The sequence below is a fragment of the Polistes canadensis genome, unplaced genomic scaffold (assembly GCF_001313835.1).
Source record: "Polistes canadensis isolate GaletaPanama2010 unplaced genomic scaffold, ASM131383v1 scaffold_294, whole genome shotgun sequence".
NCBI lineage: Eukaryota > Metazoa > Arthropoda > Insecta > Hymenoptera > Vespidae > Polistes > Polistes canadensis.
In genome coordinates this window covers 166747-189376 of record NW_014569841.1, presented here as the reverse complement: position 1 = coordinate 189376, position 22630 = coordinate 166747, and the positions used below count along the sequence as shown (strand labels likewise).

Here is a 22630-nt window from a genome sequence, read left to right as displayed (position 1 = left end):
ATCAATGTGTTAAGTAATCGAGATTAATCTTTTTTTTTCTTTTTTATTCTTCTAATGCAGATGCATGCGTTTTTGCATCTAACTCATTCGTTTTATTTTGTTTTGTTTTGTTATTTTTATCTAAACGAGCTTGCTTGATCAACGATACTAAGTTTTTTTCTCTCTTTCTTTTCTTTTACTTTTACTTTTTCTTTTTTTCTTCTCGTTTACACTTTAATCAAAATACAAGATGTACTTTTTTTTTTTTTTTCATATCCGATAGAAATTGATTAAATTGCCAATACTCGCGTTGAAAGTAGGTTTCCAAAAACACGTCAGGAACGTTTGACCATAACGTATATTTAGTTAACTTCAATTCAATTCCTCTCTCTCTCTCTATCTCTCGCGATTTTTTTTATTTAAAATAAATAATTGTTTTCATTATGTATTATATTATTTCAAAGATAATCGGTTAAGGCTCCTCTTCCTAAGTATGTCAATTATTTATAATCATTCAAATGAAATCTTTAGCGTTAGATGATTTATTTTTATTTAACAACTTGATGATATGTCAGCTATAAAATCAAGTTTAAGAAACTATCGAATAACAAAGTGTCTACTATTAATATACGTGTTATTTTTTTTTGCTCAAATGACAAAGAAGCAGAAGCCGTTCATTAATGTTTTTGTTTTTTTTCTATTTTTTTTTTTGTTTAATTTCTAATTCGAAGAGAAGCCTTACGTTGGCTTCGTTTGATACTGAAGATAATGAAAGATTCTTCCTCTATCGATTTACAGATACTTTCGATACGTTCTAACTAACATAAGATCGATTAAAGGGGATAATGTATAAATTCCATATGAAGCCATTGAAAATGAATGGGCGCCCTGCACCCAATATGCTACTTTATAGATATATTTCAAAAATTATATACGATATAAGTTTATATTATTATTTTCTTTTTCTTTTTATTCTTTTTGAAGTTATAGTTCTTTTGGCGCGCGTTTTGGAAAGTGAAGTTAGATGCGACCGAAATATCAACACCACGAACTTGTCGATATTTACGATGCGCGGGCAAATTGAAGTTATTTTTCAGGTTATTGAGGTTATATTCGTTTTGCTAACTAAACTAAAGAAGTATAACTTCTTACGTGCGTACACATAAGTACGTAAAGTAATTCAGTTATTTTTCTTCATTTTCTTCTTGTTATTTCTTTTTTTTCAAATCGTTATAAGTAATACAGCTATAAGTATATTACATTGAATGTTTTAAGCGAAAATTGAATGTTCTAATGTTTTTGAGGTATCAATGATTTTCTAATATTTTAAATCTAATAAGGCTTTAATAAACGCCTCGTGATATGTTTACGTGATGATGTACTACTAATTCGTGTGGTCCTACGTATTATTTAAATTAAGATATTGAAATTTGAAAAATCACTAGATTCTAGAATAAAGCATCGATAAAGTGTGTTACGTTACCTTTAATAATGAATGACTTCAATTAACTTACTACAAATGGATGAATTAATACAATTAGCAACAATTCTTTAATCTCCTAAGGCACGGTTTCTGCTTTTTTTTTCATTTCTTTTTATTGTTCTTTTTTGTTCTTTTTCCTTTGATTCTTCACTTTAATCTTGTCGTTTAACGTATCTAAAGTTCAGCAAAGTAGAGGAAGTATGGCGATCTATATATAGTAAGTATACTTACATAGTAATTCATTTCTCAAAGTGTAGCTGCAAGAACTATAACAATATTTCTATGAATCATTGCAGTGTGCTATTAGACACATTGATTAATGTTGTTTTTTTTGTTTTCCTTTCTTACTATTTTGTAACGATAGGTAGGGAAGGAGACACTGTATATAATTAATATTTACAATTAAAGATGAATTTTCTTTGGCATATGAAATTAAATAAGATCACGAAGATTGAAATTACTTTGGGACGGAGCTCCTTTCTTTTTTTTTTTTTTTAAAAAAGGTGGCGAGTACGGTGAACATCATCCCCCATTCATTTCTTTGATTTTCTTTTTTGATTTTTGTCATTTTCTTTCTTTCTTTAGATTTGACATTACTTTTTTTTTTTTTTATGTACTGACTTTATTATCGATATATTCGTCGTCCTCGTCCGCGTCCGCGTATTTAATTTCATTCTCAGATTCTCGAATTAAATCGTAAAAAGATTCGTGCGATTCGTCCTTCATATCAGTTTCAACGCCATAATCGGGACTTAGAATTTCTTCTTGCGGTACAATTATCCTTTTCTTATCTACCACCTGCTGCTGCTGCTGCCTGTGCACTTTAACCGGTGATTTCAAACAACCTCGTGACAATTCCGTCATAGGAATATTAACGATATCTAAATTCTTGTTATTTTCGCAGCAGGCTTGAGTGAAATTAGTGAAATCTTTGTACTTATATTGCATAACATTCGTTAGATCTAGATTAGATAGCAAAGATTTGGACTTTTCATTGTCCTTCGCATTATCATTCGTATTCTGTTCGTTAATATTTTCATTAGGAACGATTAATTCCTCGTTTTTCTTCTCGTCAGTTTGAATGACACTATTTTTTGGTTTATATCCAACGTATGACAATAATTTGGAATAACTAGAATCCGAACGATTACGTTTAACGTTCAATGGTGATTTAACATTCTTATCTTTATCATCTACCTGGACGATATTATTATCGACACTATTAACATTGGTAATACCACCACATCGATTATTATCTTTCGACGAATTCGGAAGATTCGTTTGTTGTTTTTGTTCGATCAACGATTGATCGAAAATTTTGTCTGACGATACATTAGTTTCTGATTTAGAAGTAGGAGTTGTATTATCGTAAAGTCGATTCGGAATAATATTTTGAATTATCGTTCTATCTCTAAATGCCTGACTGGACAACGATTCCTCGCTCACTCTGATTCTAGAATCTTCGAGTATTCGATGAATAGGAAGTAGCCGTTCAATCAACATTTCCTTACCATCATAAGAGTCCTCATCCGAAAGAAAGTTTCCTTTGGATTCACATTTCTTTAATATATCATCTTGATGTTCCTCGGTATTAGGACAAATACCTAAATTGGATTTGGATTCGCCAGGTATCAACATTTTCATTCTTCTATACTCGCTTGGAGTTAAAGTAGCTCCTTCCGTATCTAGCACCAGTCCTTCTCTTCCTCCTAGTTGTCCTTCCATCATCAAACGACCGTCTACATTTTCCATGGGAATGATATCAGAATCCGAAGACAACAACGGTGGTATCCAGACTAAGAAAGCTGGGTCCATACCCAGATAGGAACCAGGAGCTGCACCTGCATTCGCAACATTGTAGTCATAGTAGTCCAATTCCAAATCCATTTCGGGATTAATTATACTGTATTCCGATCCTGGCCCGTGAAGTAAACGTTCCCGATTTCTACGATCTTTCGTTTCCTTCCCGGTACGCAAAGTTGGGACGACATTCGAATACATTCGTACGGGAGAGTATTCCTATTGTTAAACAATGAAAAATACTAGCAACAGTACCTCTGACGTTTTCATTTGTTATTTTAAAGGAATTTTTGTAGTTAATAATCTTACCTTGCCTCGCAAAACAACATTGCTCGTAGGATCGTATTGACGTAATTTTCCATTATTCGTATTATCTTCCGATACTATTTGAATTTTATTATTATCGTCTATCGTTGAATCTTTATCTAAGGTAGGACTTTGCAATCCTAACGTTCGTAATCTAATAACGTAAACATTGATTATTAATTATTTCATTTCATTTTTTCTGTTACAATAATCAATTTTTCTTTTGTATACGTGGAATACTTACTTCACTGGTCTGGCATATTTCACTTCAGGCTGACCAACAAAAACGATATTCGACATGAAAGATACGCTCTCGGTAATGTCCTTGCTAGAAACTATAGTATTTTGTGAGCCACTAGTTTCAGAATCATTTAACTTCAATGTACCTGATTTTTCAGTAGTTTCATCCTCGTATCTATCATATATATACATATAATATTTTTTTATTTATATTATTATTTAATTGTAAGAATATTAATAAATTTATTTAATCGATAAGATATTTTACGTACTCTGCTTGTGTCTCAGAACTATCATAATCCTCTTCAGCTCCGCAAGATGTGCTTTCAAGTTTCATATGATTGGGTGTACCTCTTCTAGATAATCTGACCAAAGAAACAACTTCGGAGATTAAAGTTGCGGAAGATAAAGTCTTCTCGCGTCTGACTGTATTTGGTCCAGAATCGCTACATACTAAAGAAAACAGAAAAAAAAAAAAAAAAAAGAACAAAAATAAAATTGATGTTTAAGTAAAAGAATGGTTCGAAACGATATACAGGCAGGGTGTCCCACGTAACTCTAGTCACGATTTTTCACGATTTTTCACGATTTTTCACGTACCTGCGATAACCTGAGCAAGAAAATACTTTTAACAAAAGTTCATTTGTTTTCAATTGCAATAAAAAATGTTGGAAAAAATGATTGCTTTTTTTTTTTCTAACGTTTTTTAAGGCTACCTTTATTTTTTTATTGCAACGTATAGCCAATCAAAACCAGATCAACTTTTGTTTAAAGTTTATTTTTGTATTGTCTTGAAACAGCTTGTATATTTATCGTCAGTTTGTTTAAAACTCACCGGAATATTCGCTCAAATTATCCAAATCTTCGGCGATATGATATTTCCTATATTTAAAGGCAAATTGCAATGCTAGAGAAATAGATATGAAAAATATTAACATTAATAGTGACGCCGCAACTAAATGGGCGGGTGTCATCCAAAATATCCATTCACCGACAACGGACGTGGAATTATGTTTAAAAGGCACCGACATTAACGTTTCGTTCCCTTCTCTTGGCTTATCTACAAACAAACAATAAATTACAATAAAACAATTGCAATTTTTTGAAGTGAAATTTCCATATTAATACTAAATTTTGTATATATAAATATTTTGATATAAATATGTTACAGTAGGAATTTGAAATTGAAATTGCAAAAGACCCAGTGATTTGGATTGGTTCTGATAAATCCAATATTAATAATACATTTGTAAATATACGTACAAATAATGACAGCATGTGCTAGGAAACCACCGACGCAAGATTCGCCAGCCGCTGTTATTTCGTCGCTGAAGAATTCTAACAATAAGTGTACACCGGTAGAAATAATTGTCCTCGTTGATGGAAGAGATTTATCAAAGGCAATATCTGTTAAAAGATTCGCGCTCAATGAATCGCCATCGCGTACGCGAAAATATTGTCCTGGGCATGGAAATTGTGCTTGATCTACGTGCAATCTGACTAGGAAGTTTTGCCTTGCCTGTTGTAGATTATATGCATCGAATAAAATTTCAATGAATGTCAGTCAACGTCGACAATATTTGCTTTTTTTCCTTTACTTTTGTTATTCAATATACTATTGTTATTCAAGAATGTACTTACCTCTACCAACCAGAAAGATCGGCCAGGACAGGCCTGCGTATTGGCTGCTAACATTTTTCTCGATGTTTCCTCCCCTAACGTGATCAAACATCCGCAACGACATTTAACTCCGATTTGTGCGGTAACTTCCGGTCGTATAGCAGCTAATTCGGTACCATGATGACAATCCCAATCAGCCATATTCCATGTATCCCGTAAACCAAGCCATAACGATCCACCACAGGATTCCGTTTCAACGGCTTTACCCTAAAATCAAATAAACAATTATTACGAATACTGATGAATACTTAATTATTTGATAAATAAGAGAAAAAATATTAATCTCTTATGTACCTGACAAAATTTAGTATCGTATCTAGGTGGTGGATTGTCGCAAAATCTATAACGATTTCTAATTCCACCGATGCACGAACTGCTGCATGGTGTCCATGGACTCCACGAACCCCAACCACCGGCATCGTTTTCTATAAATATTCGAAAAAGAAAAAAAACAAATGAAAAAGTGTTTTACGATTGGTAATCGATTTTTTGAAGTTATCCTTCGTTTTATACGAGTGTAGTTATATCGTGAAGTTAGATGCGATCGAAAAATCAACACCACGAACTTGTCGATATTCAAACGATGCGCGGCCAAATTGAAGTTATTTTTCAGGTTATTACGCTAAAGGTATATAACTTACGCTAAAGAAGTATAACTTTTTACATGCGTACATAATTACAGACGTCAGTTTTTTTTTCTGTAATAAATTCTGTAAAAAAATATAATATTTCTTACCTTTGAATGGAAACGTTGGAATACAAGAAAGTTTCACTTCGGCCATGGCACCTGTTATCGCTTGACTGACATAAACGAAACAATATTCGATAAATTTTTCCTTAAATATGTCGCATTCGAAGTTCAACGTGTGTTTCCCCGGGACAGCTTTGAGTTCCGCTATGTAATGAAGGGTGGAAGGTGGTGCAAGCGATTGAACATTTGCCCTAAGACGACCATAAACTCGCACACGATCACCTTGAAGTCGACAGGATGGATATTCGAATATAACTGGTACTCCTCTTGGTCCTTCACATGGATAAATTGATCGTGCATGAACACTGAAGACAAACTCTTCCGACCAATCGACCTACGTTAACACACACACAAATTCATTAACATTTTTATACGATATAAAAAATAATAATCGATAAAAGAAAGATCAGTGTACTTATTTATTTATTTGAATGATTTCCATACGAATTATTATCTGTTCGATCAGAATTATTCGTACCAAATGATACATTTATTAAAGAAATATCAACTTACTTTGATATATGCACTAATCGTAGGTGCATTAGGATTAACTGGTGATGCTTTTAATCTAATAGCATAATCACCGGCAAGCCCAAAATATTCGCAATGTAGAATAATATGCTTCTCCGTTGGGAATCCTTTTACTTCTTCATGATAAAGTATCTACGATCAAGATTAATGAAATATTATATACATTAATCGTTTTTATTTACTATTATTTATAATAGTATATCTAAATTTTATATATTATATTTTGATTATTACTTGAACGCGACTTTTGTTTTGTGGATCGCATGCTACCGTACTGGAACCGCAATAAATTAATTGTAACGTGTACACCGCAGCTGGAACCTTTTCCGAAGGTTCGCAAAAGATTTCTTTGTACCTTAACGTAGCCGATATTGATACGTTTGGATAAGTTGTAAATCTTTGACGTTCCAAAAATAATGACGGTGTTGGCCACTTTACGTCTAAAGCATTGCTCATCTGAAAATAAATGTATATTTAACATTTAATGTCTGTAAAGATACTTATCTTCAAAGAAAAATTCAAATATTGAATAATCGATACCTGAATGGTCGACAAATCAGCGATATCGGTTATCTTTGACGGTATTTTGGAAAATTTATATTGCAATTGCAAAGTATAAGTGCCACCTCTTGAAAAATATCCGCATGGTATCGTCAAGGTAACATTTTCACCTTTTTCCGGTAAAGTATCCAACGGAAATTCACCGATTAATTCCGATGTTAACCCATTCAGAAATAATACTCTATCGATAATTTATAGAAAAATAGATTAATATTTAATAATACGAACAATATATTATATAAGTCGTAACAATTCGTTCGATACATTCGAGGACGACGAATTTTTTTGTTAGACTTTTAATACGACTAAATAATTTCAATTGCTAGTAGACATTTTATTATTAGTGAACATGTATGTATATATTATATATATATATACAAAAAAAAAAAAAAAAAAAAAAAAAAAAAAAAAAAAAAAAAAAAAAAAAGAAAAGAAAGAGATAAAAATAATGTTACCTTAAAATAAGTGGATTATTCGTAATCGAATGAAAACTTTCAGTAGTATTTTCATCAACAATTTCTTTTTCTTCCGTTTGTATTTCGTTCGGAATAGTTGAAAATCTTTCTTGAGATGATTCTAATATAAAAATTGTTAAATCACCGGACAGTGCAACGTGAGATGCTGGAACTATGACTTTTAATAAAATTGGTGGTTCGTTGATACTCGCGATTGATCTTGATGTACCTACAACGATCAAACGATCGATCAAAATCTTTCATAAATATTTCTTTATTCTTTTTCTTTTAACAAATACGTAAATACAAATAGAGAGTATGGATAGTGTGCATGCTTGGTTTAATGACCCGTGCGAATAAGCACGCAAAGTAATTACCACAGTTAAGGAGAAGAAGAATCAATACTCCTAGCGTTGACCATTCGAATGACCAAGTCATCTCCACTTCCTCAACTTGTATTTTTGTTTTTGTTTTTGTTTATTCTTTTGTTTTTTATTTTTGCTTTTTTTTTATTCCAGACGATGATGATACCTATAAAATCATTCGATGTAGCTTTAAATTACGTTTATTGTACAATCGAATTCGTGTGTACGCGTTTAATTTATTATTATTATTATTATTATGAATTATATGTCATTGTTTTATTAACGTTTTATAAATTGTGTGTACCGATTAATTTCGTTGTCTCCTATAGAAGAAAATTATTATTACATTTTCTTGTGTGCTTATCTTCATGATGACGATTTATTACGAAAAAATCTTCGTGATCAGGCGATACTTTTATCTGTGTTTTTTTTTTCTTCTTTTTTGTGACACGAAATAATGAAAATAATTAAATGAAATAAATAAATGAAAATTTTTATCAGGTGTTGCAACGTTTGTTTGTTTTTCTTGTTTCCAATTTAATTTATATTTTCAACGTCGTATTTTCTCGTCCAATTTACAACGGTACGGTGTTCCCTGTTACGTTTCACACCTTGCGTTGTTGCCTGACAAGAGTAGACAGATTCATTACCGCCATGTTGAAAAATTTCTGTGGTCATTCTGGGCATTCGATCTTCGCCCAGAGAATCGGTAGAATAATCCTTTTATTTTATTTTATTTTATTTTATTTTATTTTATTTTATTTTATTTTATTATATTTGTTTTTCTTTTTTCTTTATCTCCTATACGAAATGTAATTTGATTGATTCACTCTTCATTCGTTCATTCGTTAAGTACGATGGATTCGCAGACTACTGATTTTTTCCTGTTAGGAATATGTAATTTAAAAAAATATAATGCATTATTGATGTGTGTAAATGTTTCATTATTAAATCAAATTCTATTATCAATTAATACAATTTGGTAATTAATTATTTACACGTCGTAGAATATGTAATATCTTTTGGAAAAAAAAACAAAATAGAATATTCCATCTGTAATGATAGGTAACACTTTGTTTAAATTTTTTTTACTCTACTTATAATTATATATCATAACGCTAAGATTATCAATTTCCGATATCGTAAAAAGACCAACTGCAACACAACTTGCAATTAAACGATGAACTGCGTATGTCAGATAATAATATTTAAATATGCACGCACATAAATATGATAAGAAAAAAGTGAAGTACGTTGCATAATACTTGTATCGAATCTTACGTTAAATCATTTTCTTTTTTTTTTTTTGTTTTTTGTTTATATTAAATTTATTCAATAATTTATACAAATATTATATTACGGAATTGCGAATGATATTACATTACAAGAAGCAATGATATTACATCACATTTATTACGTTATTATTTCAACGATATATTATATTAATATAACAATTCAATTAAAAAACGTATCATTTAAAAATAATTTCAAATATAATCCTCATAAACGATTTGAAATAGGATTCGTTGAAGGAAACAAAAAAAAAAAGAGACAAATCTTCACTTACGTTTATTGCATTCCCCCTGTCATACGATACACACTGGTATACATCAATTTTCTCAATACGAAGCTTTCCCATTGTGATAGAGAAATTTACGTTGAAATCCCCATAAAAAATAAAAAAGTGATGATACTTTGCAGAAAGTATTTATAAAAGTAAACGATATTCAAACGCGTCCACGTTTACATATATATATATATACATATATATAATATAAATATCGTTTCTCTAAGAGGGTAATAAATCGTATGGTGTATGAAAGGACGAAAAAGAACGATGGTATAATCTAGTGAAGTTCTTGACAGGGAGAAGAGAAGAGAGAAGGGCAATGGTAAGCCGTAGAGTTTACTGGAATCGATATCGAAAGGCGTACCGGATAAAATTACAAACGTCACGGGAGGAGTACATGCTTCTTTTATTAAAGTAATATCTCATTTTATCATTAAAAAAATATATAAAATCGATATTTCTATGTTCACGATACTCGTACGAATTAATACAAGTGGCTAAAGCCATAAGTGTTTAGTAAATAATCTGATTGACTGTAAACTTCAACGACATGGATGATGATAGACTTAGTTTACGGGGGTTTCAACGTGAAAAAGAAGAACAACTCCGTCTAGGTGACGCGCACGTTCGCAACTAAAGTTGGGGTAGACGAAGGCACCCCCTCTTTTTGCCAGTAATTCCCACCCCTTAGTCGCAGGGGTGCCGCTGCCGTTGCCACCGCCACCACCACCACCACCACCACCACCACCACCACCACCACCACCACCGTTTGTCGGGGGTGAGCATTATGACAGAAGGCTGCCTTCAATGAATGAACGCATGAACGACTACGATTCGCACGAGCCACACTCTCTCTCTCTCTCTCTCTCTCTCTCTCTCTCTCTTTCTCTCTCGGCAATTACGTTTTTCATACTTGCGAAAGAAAGTATGAAAAGGGTCGAACAATTAGTGCTTCTCTTTACACTATATATGGGTACACCCAATAACGCACGACTACGAAGAGTACTATTCCTTTTCATAGAAATAGAATCGTCGAGTGGATTGTCCTCTTAAATCTGACTAATTGGACTTGCTTTTTATGTATGTACACGAACGAACTTTTGAATCATTTCTTTTTTTCTATTTTTAGAAATTAAAAGTACTTCGTTAAAAGAGAATTAAGTTAGAGGAGAAATAATATGGAAGAAAATATTTTCTTTCCTACGAGAAAAGTTTTCAATGTTTTTTTTTTTGTTATTTTAGGAAATAAATAGAAATTAAAATGAGAAAGACTGATGTAATAGTTAGATTACGAATATGGCCAGATTCGCCAATCTTTTATATGTCGATCACAATTAATATAGTCACATATCGATAAATATCTATCACATAAATTATAAAATTAAATAAATCATTTTTCGTAAAATAATATCAATTATATCGTACTATGTATATATATATATATATATATGTATTTAATGGATATGAATTGTTGGCATGATTGCCTACGATTAGGTAGCAACGATTCTGTTATAGTTGCAAATTTATTTGCATGATAAAATTGAATTTTAAAAAAAAAAAAAAACAATTTTATGAGAGATTAACTCCAGTAGCACGAGAAACTTTTAGCATCTTTATATTTAACAAATTTTTTTGAAATTATTATTATTATTATTATTATTTTTTGTTATTTTTTGATAATTAGAATGATCTATTAAAATTTAATATTATTTTACTTATACTGAAAGATCATTAAAATATGTATTAAAATTGTAGATTAACTGATTATTTTCACTGTTAAACAATTATTCGTAATTCTAATCGTGAATTTAATATTGCACAAAATTTCTATTCACTAACTAAGTAGGTCCATAATATCTTGATTAGATAAATTCGTTTTTGCTTGTGTTTGTAAATTAGATTGTGAAGCCATTGGCTGAAGTATCTCAGAATTAACCTTTGACCCATATTCTGCCATCTTTGTAAATTCTGTCTGTGAAGTCCAATTTGACTTTAAATTGTTAGGAGACGTCATCATGTTCCATGTGCTTTGAGTCGAATTCCAATTAATAGGCGAAGCTGTATTCTTCGTGGTCCAATTTATCATTTGACTTGACATTGGCGATGTTAACAATTGTGAATTTAATTGATTTGGATTATGATTGTTCCATGTTGCATTTAAATTTTGACCAATATAATTTGATTGGGAATTTGGTGACTTAGATGCAGATAAATTTAATTCATCTAAATTATTTTTCAATAACGTTGCTGTTAAATCTTTAGCTTGTGCTTTGGGAGTTGATGAAATTGTTTTCGGCGTTAATGGCTCTTGAGATTGTAATCTTTGATGAGTTTCTTGTTGTTGCGCCAATCTAAAAAATAGAAATATATTATAAAAGTATATACTACATTATGTATATTTTGTTGTTTGAATATAAAATTAATTTGATATTTAATATAACATTCTTTTTATGATTGTGTACCTTAACTTTTCTTCCATTGTTAATCCATTTTCAATAACAACAGATTGTTTAAGTACATTTGCAGATGGTTTTTGTGGTGTTACATCGATATCATTTAATATATTTTGTTGCGGGAATGTAATTTGTGTTGCTGCTGATAATTCCTTTTCAAATTGTTGTGTCTCGCGTCTTACGGCGTCTAATTGCTTAAGAGCTTCTCTATGTTCTGTAGTTACTCTATTAATCATATCAATCACCAATGTAGAAAGTGTTTCAAATTGTGATAAGCTAAGATTTTGCTCTACACATAGTGGCAACAAAAATGGTAACACTTTTGTTGCTAATATTTCTTTACTAATGCCCATTTTACTATGCGTTAATAATAATCTATATATTCCTAAAAGCAAATTAAGCATATTGAATTACAGATATGTAACAGAGAAAAAAGTTATACTATAAACAATAACATACCTATAATAGCCATTAGAATAGCAGGTTCTCCCGTATGAGGAATTTCTTGAAGAAGTGGCAATATCTCATCGTAAACCAACCAACGGTCAAAACTTGGTAACATTTTTGCAAGACATAATAAACAGTTGACACGAATTCCTAAAGTTGCACTATTATGGCCTTTTTTATTTAAACAAATCTTTTTTATCCTAGGTAACATTGCATTTTTCATAACTGGTCCTTCGATCATAGTTACTATATTTGGCAGTGCCGTTAAACAAAGTTCTTGAAGTTGTTCCCAACCTGATTCTAAAGCGCGTGTAAGCATAGGAACTATATCACTTTTAATAACATCCGCTGGACACAATTTTAAAAGTAAATTTACTTGCTGCATTAACACGAGACTGATCTGGAAAAAGTAATGAAATTAATTAGAAAAAATGTGTAATAAAATGATTAGTAACAATATCATTAAAAAGACTTTTACCTGCGGTGGATCCTCTAATGCAAGAACAGGTTTTAAATTAGGAAGAATATGTTCTCTGAATTCTTCTACTTGACAACATTCCATAACTTGCAAAATACTTGGTAATACAAATGGGATCATTGGTGGGTTTACCAATTCTTTATACAATGACGGTAATACTCTATGAAGTATGACACGATGTGGTATTTGCTTTAAAACTTTTGGAAGACCTTTATAAAATTGTGACTTTTGGAGATTATCCCATTGAAATAATTTATCCAAATAATTCAATGTTTTTACTCCGATATCCATAAAATATTCAATCTAAATGATATGATTATAATTAAAAAAAAAAATAAATATATTACATTTATATATGATATAATTATGTTAATATTTAGAGAAAATATTGAAAATAATATTGAAAAATAATATTGAAATATAATATTCACCTTAATAAATTGATGAGGATCTGGCCTTAATTCAGGGCTATGACTTAACATTAGCTTAGTAGTATCTCTAAGATTTTCTGGAACTGAAAATAATTTAGACGACACAGCAGATCCTTTAAAATTCTCTAAGAAACGTTTACACCTGGACAAATCATTTTGTGATTCATGAAGTGGCCGATTATCTGGAGAATGTATAACATAAATTAACATGCCTAAAGAAAATATGTCACTTGATGGACTATTACTGCTTGCCAATATGCATTCAGGAGCTTGATAATCTAATTGGGGACATGTTAAAGACGGAGCAGTAGGATCATATTCTGTATATGACCAACTTGGCTAAAAAACAAAAATGATAAATATAGAATAATAAATAAATAGAAATGTAATTCTATACTTATGATTTATTCAATATTATTTACCTGTTTACTATCTGTATTTTGATTCAAGGCACAAAAATCAAAACCAAATACTTTCCATACTCCATGCGAATTAATAACTATTGATTCGGGACATAAATTTCTATGTAAAAGCTTAACGTCACCATGTAAAAATGCAAGTCCTTCCCCAAGTTGTAAGAGTCCATAACGTATTTCGATGTCGAGTAATTTATAATTCCTTAGATTTGATGGAAGTGGTTGGGGAACATTTTCCATATTACCTAACGCATTAGCCAAGCTAGCAAATACTGGTTCTGTTGCAAATGCAAGACTGTCTCTGGATTCTTCGAGTGGATGTTGAACGGTTAATATTTGCGGATGTCTTAATTTTGTTAACTGCATTATTCCTCGCTTTAATGTTTCTAACACAAGCTCTCTATCTGTTTTTGATGACCATCTTTCTAGAATACGTTTCTCAAATACAAATATAGCAGCAGGTTGTTTCGTTGACTTTTTGTAACCATTATAAATCTTCCATAATAATCCTGGTCCTGCGCTAGCTATATGAGCAGTAACTTCAAATTCTCTAGTTACAGGATTACCAGGTAGAACACTGGACAATTGTGAAAGGCCATATGCTGTATTATGAACAGTATTAGTAATAGTATTGCTTACAGTGTTCCTTAGTTTTGTCAGAACGTCCATTTTAGTATTTCTAATTAAAACGTTGACAAGTCATACAGTATTTTGGATAATTTCAATAGATTATTATTCCTTCCGCATAAAGATAAATCAATTTTCTTAATACTTTCCTTTTCCAAATTCAATTTCAATATAATTTACTAATTGTCCGATTTGTCACTAATTGATCCGATTGACACCGATTTGACAACTAAGATGATACTGCTGTATCGTATGAGTCACATGTAACAATTATCTTCTATATTTGATTTCTTTTTATGCAGAACAAGTTTTGACGTATTCAACAAATTGTAGTTTATCGAAAAGATAATAACTTTGAAAATAGACCTCTTACTACTAATAACTTTATAATTATCACTTAAATATTATATAGTATATCATTATTATTTTTATGAATAATTTATTAGTTTATCTTGTATCATGACAATTTACAGAGGTATATAAACTTATTGTGAAATTTTGTTCGGTCTATAGACAACTTCAGAGAGATACTTTACCGCCCAATTTTCAAATTTTAACATTACTATCGAATTCATAAGAATCCCACGTAAATTTAAAAAATTTCTACCCTTTGTTTCGTTTTAAATTTATCAGAAATATATTTTCAAGATTAATTCAATATTATTAAAATGAATATTATTGAATTATGTCAAAGGATATCGCGTTATTCTCTTTGCATATAAATATAATATAATTGGTCAGGTAACATTAACACTTTCAAATATGTGAAGAAAATAACAAGATATGAAATATGTAACAATCCTTATACATTTTATAATTTTAAGAAAATTTTAAGAAAATTTTAATATATTTATGTCGAATTGAAATGTGCATCACACAAATGTAAAAAAAAAATCAATATTTTTTATTAAAATTAACTGTTATCGACAGAGTCAAATAAAATTGCTTACTAGATGTCGTTACGGTTAAGACACTGAACATTGCGTTTAATCTAATATAATTGAACTTTACACATGGCCTAACCTCTGTTAAGTGTATAAAAATATTAATCTTTTTTGTAATTTTTTTTAAAAAAGATTCTATATAAATTTAAGTGAAAATGTCAGCATTGTTTTTCGATGATAATTCCGACTCTGAGGAGGAATTTCAAGTAAATACGGATTATGCTCAGAATTATGATAATTTCCGCAAAAAGGAAGAACTTAATAAATGTGAGTATTCACAAATTGATTTATTGTCCTATATAATTTTAACTAACAAGGAGATCTTACGACTACCGTGCCCGTACAGATTTTAACGAGCTTTGGTATATTAGTAATATACCTTTAGGATGTTAATATTGTATCAAAATGCTTTTAAAATTTGGAATTGTTTGTATACATATTTATATTATATTATTGGGCTTCGCATTTTGATAAAATACTTTAGCACGTTAACACCCTAAAGGTATATACTACTAATATAAATTCGTAAAATATAAACTCGTTAAAATCCGTGAGGGCACAACCGTAAGATCTCCTTGTAAATGTTATTTAATATTTTTCATTTGTATCGATAATTTAGTGAAAACAAAGTATGGAGTAGATTTGAGTACTGCGACAAGTTTAGGTAATGAAGATGAAGAAGAATCGGATTCTAGTTCTAGTTCTTCGGAAGATGATAGCGAAGAAGGAAATGTATGTATCAAATGTAAATATTAATAACAATAACTTTTTAACTAATTTCATATCAATTAAATTCTAGCAACTGAATGAAAAATTTGATAAAGAATTTTATAGAACGTTAGCTTATTTAAAAAAAAAGGATCCTCTTATTTATGATAAAAAGACAACATTTTTTCATAACATAGAAGATCAAGTGGATGAAGCGGATCAAAATGGAGAAGAGAAAAAGAAGAAAAAGGATAAAACAATGTTTTTAAGAGATTATGAACGTAAAATCATTACTGAAAGGGATGGCAAGTATAGCGATAGCGAAGATGAAATTCAAATCGAACAGAAAAAAGATCCAACGTATTCGGAGGAACAACGTTTACTTAAAGAAAGTTTTAAAAAAGTACTTAATGATGAAGACGAAGATGAAGATACAGAACTTTTAAAGCCGAAAGAAAAAAGTCATACGGAAGAGCAGCAGGTTAATTAATTATTGTATTCATTTTAAAAAATAAATTTTGTAATAGTCATTCTAGATATCAATTATGTTTTATTATTATGCAGGAAGAAGAAAGTTACAAAGAATGGCTGAAAGGACAAAAAACAGATATCGATCCTAAAGAAGAAGAAGAATTGAAAGCGTTGCGTGACTTTTGGAATGATCCTAAATTAGATTCAAATGAAAAATTTTTAAGAGATTATGTGCTTAATCATAAATCTTTAAATCAAGAATCCTCTGACAAAGATTTAAATTATAATGAAATGATTCATGATAGCGATGAAGATTTGTCGGAAGATGAAAATCAAATAAATAAGCAAGAAGAATTCGAACATAAATACAATTTTAGATTTGAAGAACCTGATCAGGAATTTATTAAAAGGTTTATAATTATTAATAAGTAAATCATACTTCATTTTAATCATTTATTTACTTATCTATAATTTATTATTAGATATCCACGTACAATGGAGAGTACGCTTAGGAAAAAGGATACTCGTAGAGCGCAGAAAAGAGCGGAGTTGAAAAAAAGAAAACAAGAAGACAAGTTACGTCAAAAGGAAGAGTTAAAACAATTAAAAGCATTAAAAAGGAAAGAAATAGAGGAGAAAATAGAAAAACTTAGAGAAATAACAGGTATAAAAAATAAGTAAAAATATTGAGATCATATTTAATGTGACAAAGAGTAGTTATTGGATTGACTATTTATTGCTTTTTTTTTTAACAGGAAACGATGACATACGTTTTAATGATGTGGATTTGGAAGGAGATTTTGATCCGGCAGAACACGATAAAAAAATGACAGAAATTTTTGACGAAGAATATTATGCTGCGCCAGAAGATGATATGAAGCCTGAATTTCCAGATATTGATGAAGAATTAGGAGTTGATAAAAACTGGGATGATTATGATCCTAATGTTGATGAAATTGTTGATAACAATGACTATGAATATGATGCACCGCATTGTGAAGATCCAGACTTCAACGTAATGATTTTACATTATTAAATTGTAAATATGTTTGGTTGATTAATTTTGCCTGTTTTGATATTAGATGGATGCAGATTATAATGGTACACAGAATTTGCAATCAGAATTATTGGAAGGAACGAAAAAGAAGAAACGAAGAAGACGTAATAAATTTGCTGAAATTATAGCAAAAGATAAACCTAAATTTGATCCAACGAGTCATCCATCTTATGAAGAATACTTTGATCAATATTATGGGTTAGATTATGAAGATATGATCGGTGACTTACCATGTAGATTTAAATACAGGAAAGTTGTTCCCAATGATTATGGTTTAACCGTTGAAGAGGTAAATATATCATGTGGTATAAATCTATAAATATAAATAAATCATTTAATTTTAAGTATTTATAATGAATACATTATGATTTTTTTAATAAGATATTAACGGCTGATGACAAAGAATTAAATAAATGGTGTTCATTGAAAAAAGCTTTGCAATATAAGCCCGAGCATATAGAACAAAATCAAGTAAAAGAATATCAGCGGAAGGCTCAGAATGAAGAACTAAAACGGAAAATTCTTAGAAGTTTATATGCGTAAATATTCTTCATAATTATATATCGTAAAATAATATATTATTTCATTTTTAATATGATTATTTTTTAATTTTAATAGTCCTGAGGAGCCCGAAGAATTAAATGAAAGTGAACCAACAACCGAAGAAACAAAAAAGAAACGTAGACGTAAGAAGAAGAATAATAGTATTGCATCTAACGATGTTATGCCCACTGATACACAATCTCAAGACATGAAAAATAATGATAATAATTCTACTGAAACTGTAATTAATGAAAATTTAGAAAAGGAAGAAATTACGAATTCATCTGATAAGGATGAAGAAACAACACTTATCAATACTACGGAGTCGAAAAATAATAAAAAGCAGAAGCGGAAACAAAAAGAACATTTAAATGAAACTGAATCCAAGAAAATAAAAATAGACAATACAGTTAACGATGAAACAATAGAAAATAATAAAAATACTCAAGAAAATTGCATCGAAAAAGTAGATATTGATGCAAAAGCTGAGAAGAAAAACGTACCATGCGTTTCTAATAAATCTAATTCAAATAAAAAAGATAACTCACATACTAAGAAAACAAATAAATCCAAAATAAGCAAGAAGAAATTTAATAAAAATAAGAAAAAAGACGATCCAAATAGTCAAATAGTTGCAATGGATGCATCAAGATTGAAAATGTATGGCATAAATGCGAAAAAATTAAAAAACAAATTGAAATATGGGAAACAGAAATAATAGTTTTTATAATTAAGGAATTATAAGCTTGTAAATAGAAATTGATATTAACACTTTACTGATCGGCCGCTCAGCCGCAGATACTCTCTAACGACCGCTGTTTTTCGCTACACTAGCACACAGTACTACACTAGAACACAGTGTGCGTTTCGTATGCTCAGAGAGAATTGTCCGCTTTCTATTATTACAGGAAATATTAGGATATACAGGATATTACAGGATAGGATAATTAGATTTAATAAAATGTTGATAACAACAATGCAACAAAAGCAATTGTTCGGTAAGCGTGGGCGATAAAAAAGCCGATTAATAGTCGATCGGTCGGTTAGCGTTGTCGATAAAAAAAAGCCGATTAATAGGCGATCGGTCAGTAAAGTGTTATGCCATTTTATGCCATTTTATGCCATTTTATGCATATATATATATACACACACACTCATTTTTTTAAATCTTCTTTATCTTGCGATTATTTTTTTAGAACTTATCGATATTGTAGCATTTCTATTTTTTTTTCTGTTGGCTATGTAGAATACTGTATAAAATGATAATAAACGCGACATAGAGACATCTGGTTACGAGCAACCCTAAAGTTTTAAGAGAGAAAATGAGACCTTAGTATTTTTTAAGGGCTGATTTTCGTACTGTAAATGAATCTGCTTTAGAATGATAAACGATATTTGCGGATTATTAGGATTACAATGTCTGTTTACGTTCCTTTTCGAGAGGCACCATTCCTAATCCATCCCATATGGTTTACACGAGAAAAGCACCCTATGTACCACTATAGCCCCTGTATGTGAGCTTATATTTTTACCGTCAAAATAAATAGAGGGTGCATTTTTATATAGTTGGTAAAAGGAAAACTACGATAAATCGTAAATTATATTAAACCCATATTTCTTCAACATATTTACACTTTTTACAAATATTTATCATTAACTTGTAATTATTATTATTAATTATTCTTCTTTCTTTTTTCTTTTTATTATTATTATTAACTTTAACAAAGGTGCAAAACTAACGAAATACGAGAGTTGGTTGAAAAGTTTTGAGTCTCCAAAAATAAAAAACATTTTTGTTTAATAAATTTAATCGCAATAAAACATTGTTTCTAATTTAAGCTCAAAATTTGTCAACCCTCTCTTACATAACGTATCGTGGTTATTCAAAACATTTACCAATTAATTGTAAGATAAATTTATAAATTGATATGTTTATTTATTTATTTGAAAAAGAAACTATATGAGACGATTTGTTTGTAATTTAACCAACAATACGAGAAAGAAAGAGAGTCTCGATTAAATAATTTCTCGAAGGAGGGTGTGAGGGATAAGAAAGGTTCGATAGATCCCTCTTCTACATTCTCTTTTTCCAGTATGCCCATGGGTGCGATAAATCAATCCCTTTGGCTCAACTACTATTCTTCCATAGTAGCAGGTGGCCTCGAACAGTCACCGACGTTCGCGCCCTTAATTCCCAATTAATACTATCCCCTTAACAAAAACGTGTGTTCGAACAACTTCTCCCTTCGTACTACGTCGTACGTAGTATGTAATGTGGGGGTGGGGGTGGGGGTTACTTACCGCGAAAACGTTCCACTTATTATTATTCGCATATCAACGATTATTATCGAAGTGAAATTCAATATAAAAAAAACAAGAAAAAAAAGCTATCATCCTGATATTATCATATTGATTATTATAGCTAAACTATAATTTGTAAAGAAATTACATTATTATTATTATTATTATTATTATTATATGAGGTGATAGGGTTGAAAAGTTTTCAGTTTTAAGAAAACAAAATATTTTATTATTTATATTTTAAATAAAAATGAATTTGAGATCGAAAAGTAAAATTGTTTCCACGTTAGGGCTAAAAAATTGATTGATTTACATATTTTCTATAATTTAATTTTAATAACGATACTTTTTTGTTTCTTTTTTATTAAAGGGTTCGTTTTATAGTGTGTAATTACTACATTACTATCTATCGAGTTATATACATATAGGTACTTATCTAGTTGAATTTTACGGACTGACGCCTCCATCTGCACTTATCCCTTCCTTCCTATATGCATGGGGAACTGTAATTGAGATGAGCCTGTATTCCCCTATATTCCTTCTAATTGGTGGAAAATTGTTAGGGGTGAGTACGTGACAATCGATCGTATCTTGTTAACCGATCAGAAAATTAGATATCAAACGATTTAAATGATTATAACTTTGTTCTCTTTGAACACAATTGGAAATTTTTATTATTTCTTTTTTTTTTTTTTTTTCTTTTTTTTATATTAATCAATTTCTTTGAAATATTTTATATTGTTAATGAGAATGAACGAAAATTTATTTTATATTGTTAATAAAAATTATTTAAACATTTTTTTTAAAGTTTACTATATTCATTCGATAATTCTACATCTTGGATTAAAGCTTGCGGTGGTACGTTTCCAACTTGAATTAAAATAATGAGATAAGTTGTTACTGTACTGATCACCTAAAAATAATAATAATATTTATTATTATTTATCCACAATATAATTTAAATTTAAATTTAATAATTAATAGAGTAGAAATTATATTATTTGAACGAACGTTACGTATCAATGTGTGATTCAAATAAAAAAGGCCACAACTTGTAAACGACAATGGGTTTTGAAGAAGTTGTGAAGTAAAGTCACGAATCTACAAAAAAAAAAAATATTACAAAATGTTAATAATAATATAATTTGGATTGATTTTTAAATTTATTCATTGAAATACCTCAGCACGAAATTCCTTGCTCGTTGACGGTTCGTACAATTCACAAAGTGCATCTCCGGTGTTCATCGCATGTAAAAAAAAAAACAAAAGAAAATAAAAGCTTTGTTTATTGCCGAGTATGAAAACTTTTCAACCCATCCTCGTATAAATACAAAAATATAACGAATACTTAAAAAACATATACCTCTTTAACAGTTGACTCGCAAACATGACTTATTATAATAATTTTTAATCCGAAGTATGTCATCCAATAGAAATGAATAATAATTTGTGCTGTATGAGTACGATAGGCACCAGTAACTATTTGATTATATAAATTGTAAGCAATAGTTGTTGTTAAAACGAAAGCTATTGACGTGGACATTAAAATATGTAATCCATAGGCATCATTTATATTTCTTGCACATTTTATTAATTCCAGGTGTATCTCTCTGAAGTAAATTAATGAAAAAAAAAAACAAACAAACAAATATATATAATTTATATAATGTTATTTAGTTTAATTATAATAATATTTGAGTAATATATTAATTACCTGATTTTTTTAATCTTGATAAGATCTTTGTTAGATTCGTACGTTTTATGAATATCATACGATGGGGAATCGTATTTTCTATTATTTTTCATTCGAAGAACCCTTTTGTGTTGCGGCGAATCGATAGTAGTCGTTAGCATGTTTTTTAATACTTCGTTCAATTGACCAAATCTTATTTTGACAAATCTAATTAACGTTTTAAGGTAATTTTTTTAATTTAAGACTCTCTTTTTTTTTAAACCCTCTCCCTTCTTTTTATCTAATTCTTATTTATTTTTTGTTTTGTTTTCATTATCATTAAATAATAATAATAAATCTT

General features: G+C 29.9%; 3 protein-coding genes across 6 annotated transcripts; 1 reads left to right on the top strand and 2 right to left on the bottom strand.

The window, feature by feature from the left end:
• Nucleotides 1–1203: 1203 nt before the first annotated feature.
• Nucleotides 1204–10433, bottom strand: LOC106791281. 3 transcript variants are annotated; one of them, XM_014756812.1, is made up of 17 exons: nucleotides 9719–10433; nucleotides 8456–9035; nucleotides 8164–8317; nucleotides 7787–8015; nucleotides 7311–7512; nucleotides 7005–7226; nucleotides 6753–6902; nucleotides 6225–6573; nucleotides 5783–5913; nucleotides 5450–5695; nucleotides 5072–5327; nucleotides 4644–4868; nucleotides 4081–4261; nucleotides 3813–3983; nucleotides 3572–3722; nucleotides 3280–3481; nucleotides 1204–3201 (listed from the first exon to the last, which is right to left on the bottom strand). In XM_014756812.1, exons 3-17 carry the CDS (start codon nucleotides 8222–8224, stop codon nucleotides 2072–2074), a joined length of 3906 nt encoding a protein of 1301 aa, XP_014612298.1. In that variant the 5' UTR covers nucleotides 8225–8317; nucleotides 8456–9035; nucleotides 9719–10433; the 3' UTR covers nucleotides 1204–2071. The 3 variants fall into 3 exon arrangements, with proteins under 3 accessions (XP_014612298.1, XP_014612297.1, XP_014612296.1); XM_014756811.1 differs by having other exon boundaries at nucleotides 1204–3481; nucleotides 3813–3903; nucleotides 3955–3983; nucleotides 9719–10432; XM_014756810.1 differs by having other exon boundaries at nucleotides 1204–3481; nucleotides 9719–10432.
• Nucleotides 10434–11393: 960 nt separating this feature from the next.
• On the bottom strand, nucleotides 11394–15022 carry LOC106791282 (SCY1-like protein 2). The gene is made up of 6 exons (XM_014756813.1): nucleotides 13953–15022; nucleotides 13531–13869; nucleotides 13100–13402; nucleotides 12634–13021; nucleotides 12184–12559; nucleotides 11394–12072 (listed from the first exon to the last, which is right to left on the bottom strand). Exons 1-6 carry the CDS (start codon nucleotides 14613–14615, stop codon nucleotides 11556–11558), a joined length of 2586 nt encoding a protein of 861 aa, XP_014612299.1. The 5' UTR covers nucleotides 14616–15022; the 3' UTR covers nucleotides 11394–11555.
• Nucleotides 15023–15501: 479 nt separating this feature from the next.
• On the top strand, nucleotides 15502–19395 carry LOC106791294 (protein KRI1 homolog). Of its 2 annotated transcripts, XM_014756828.1 has the most exons (9): nucleotides 15502–15784; nucleotides 16137–16249; nucleotides 16317–16706; nucleotides 16790–17106; nucleotides 17179–17360; nucleotides 17452–17711; nucleotides 17779–18042; nucleotides 18135–18292; nucleotides 18372–19395. In XM_014756828.1, the coding sequence occupies exons 1-9, from the start codon at nucleotides 15673–15675 to the stop codon at nucleotides 19012–19014; spliced, it is 2439 nt and encodes an 812-aa protein (XP_014612314.1). In that variant the 5' UTR covers nucleotides 15502–15672; the 3' UTR covers nucleotides 19015–19395. The 2 variants fall into 2 exon arrangements, with proteins under 2 accessions (XP_014612314.1, XP_014612315.1); XM_014756829.1 differs by lacking the exon at nucleotides 15502–15784 and having other exon boundaries at nucleotides 16170–16249; nucleotides 16423–16706.
• The last annotated feature ends 3235 nt before the right edge of the window (nucleotides 19396–22630 follow it).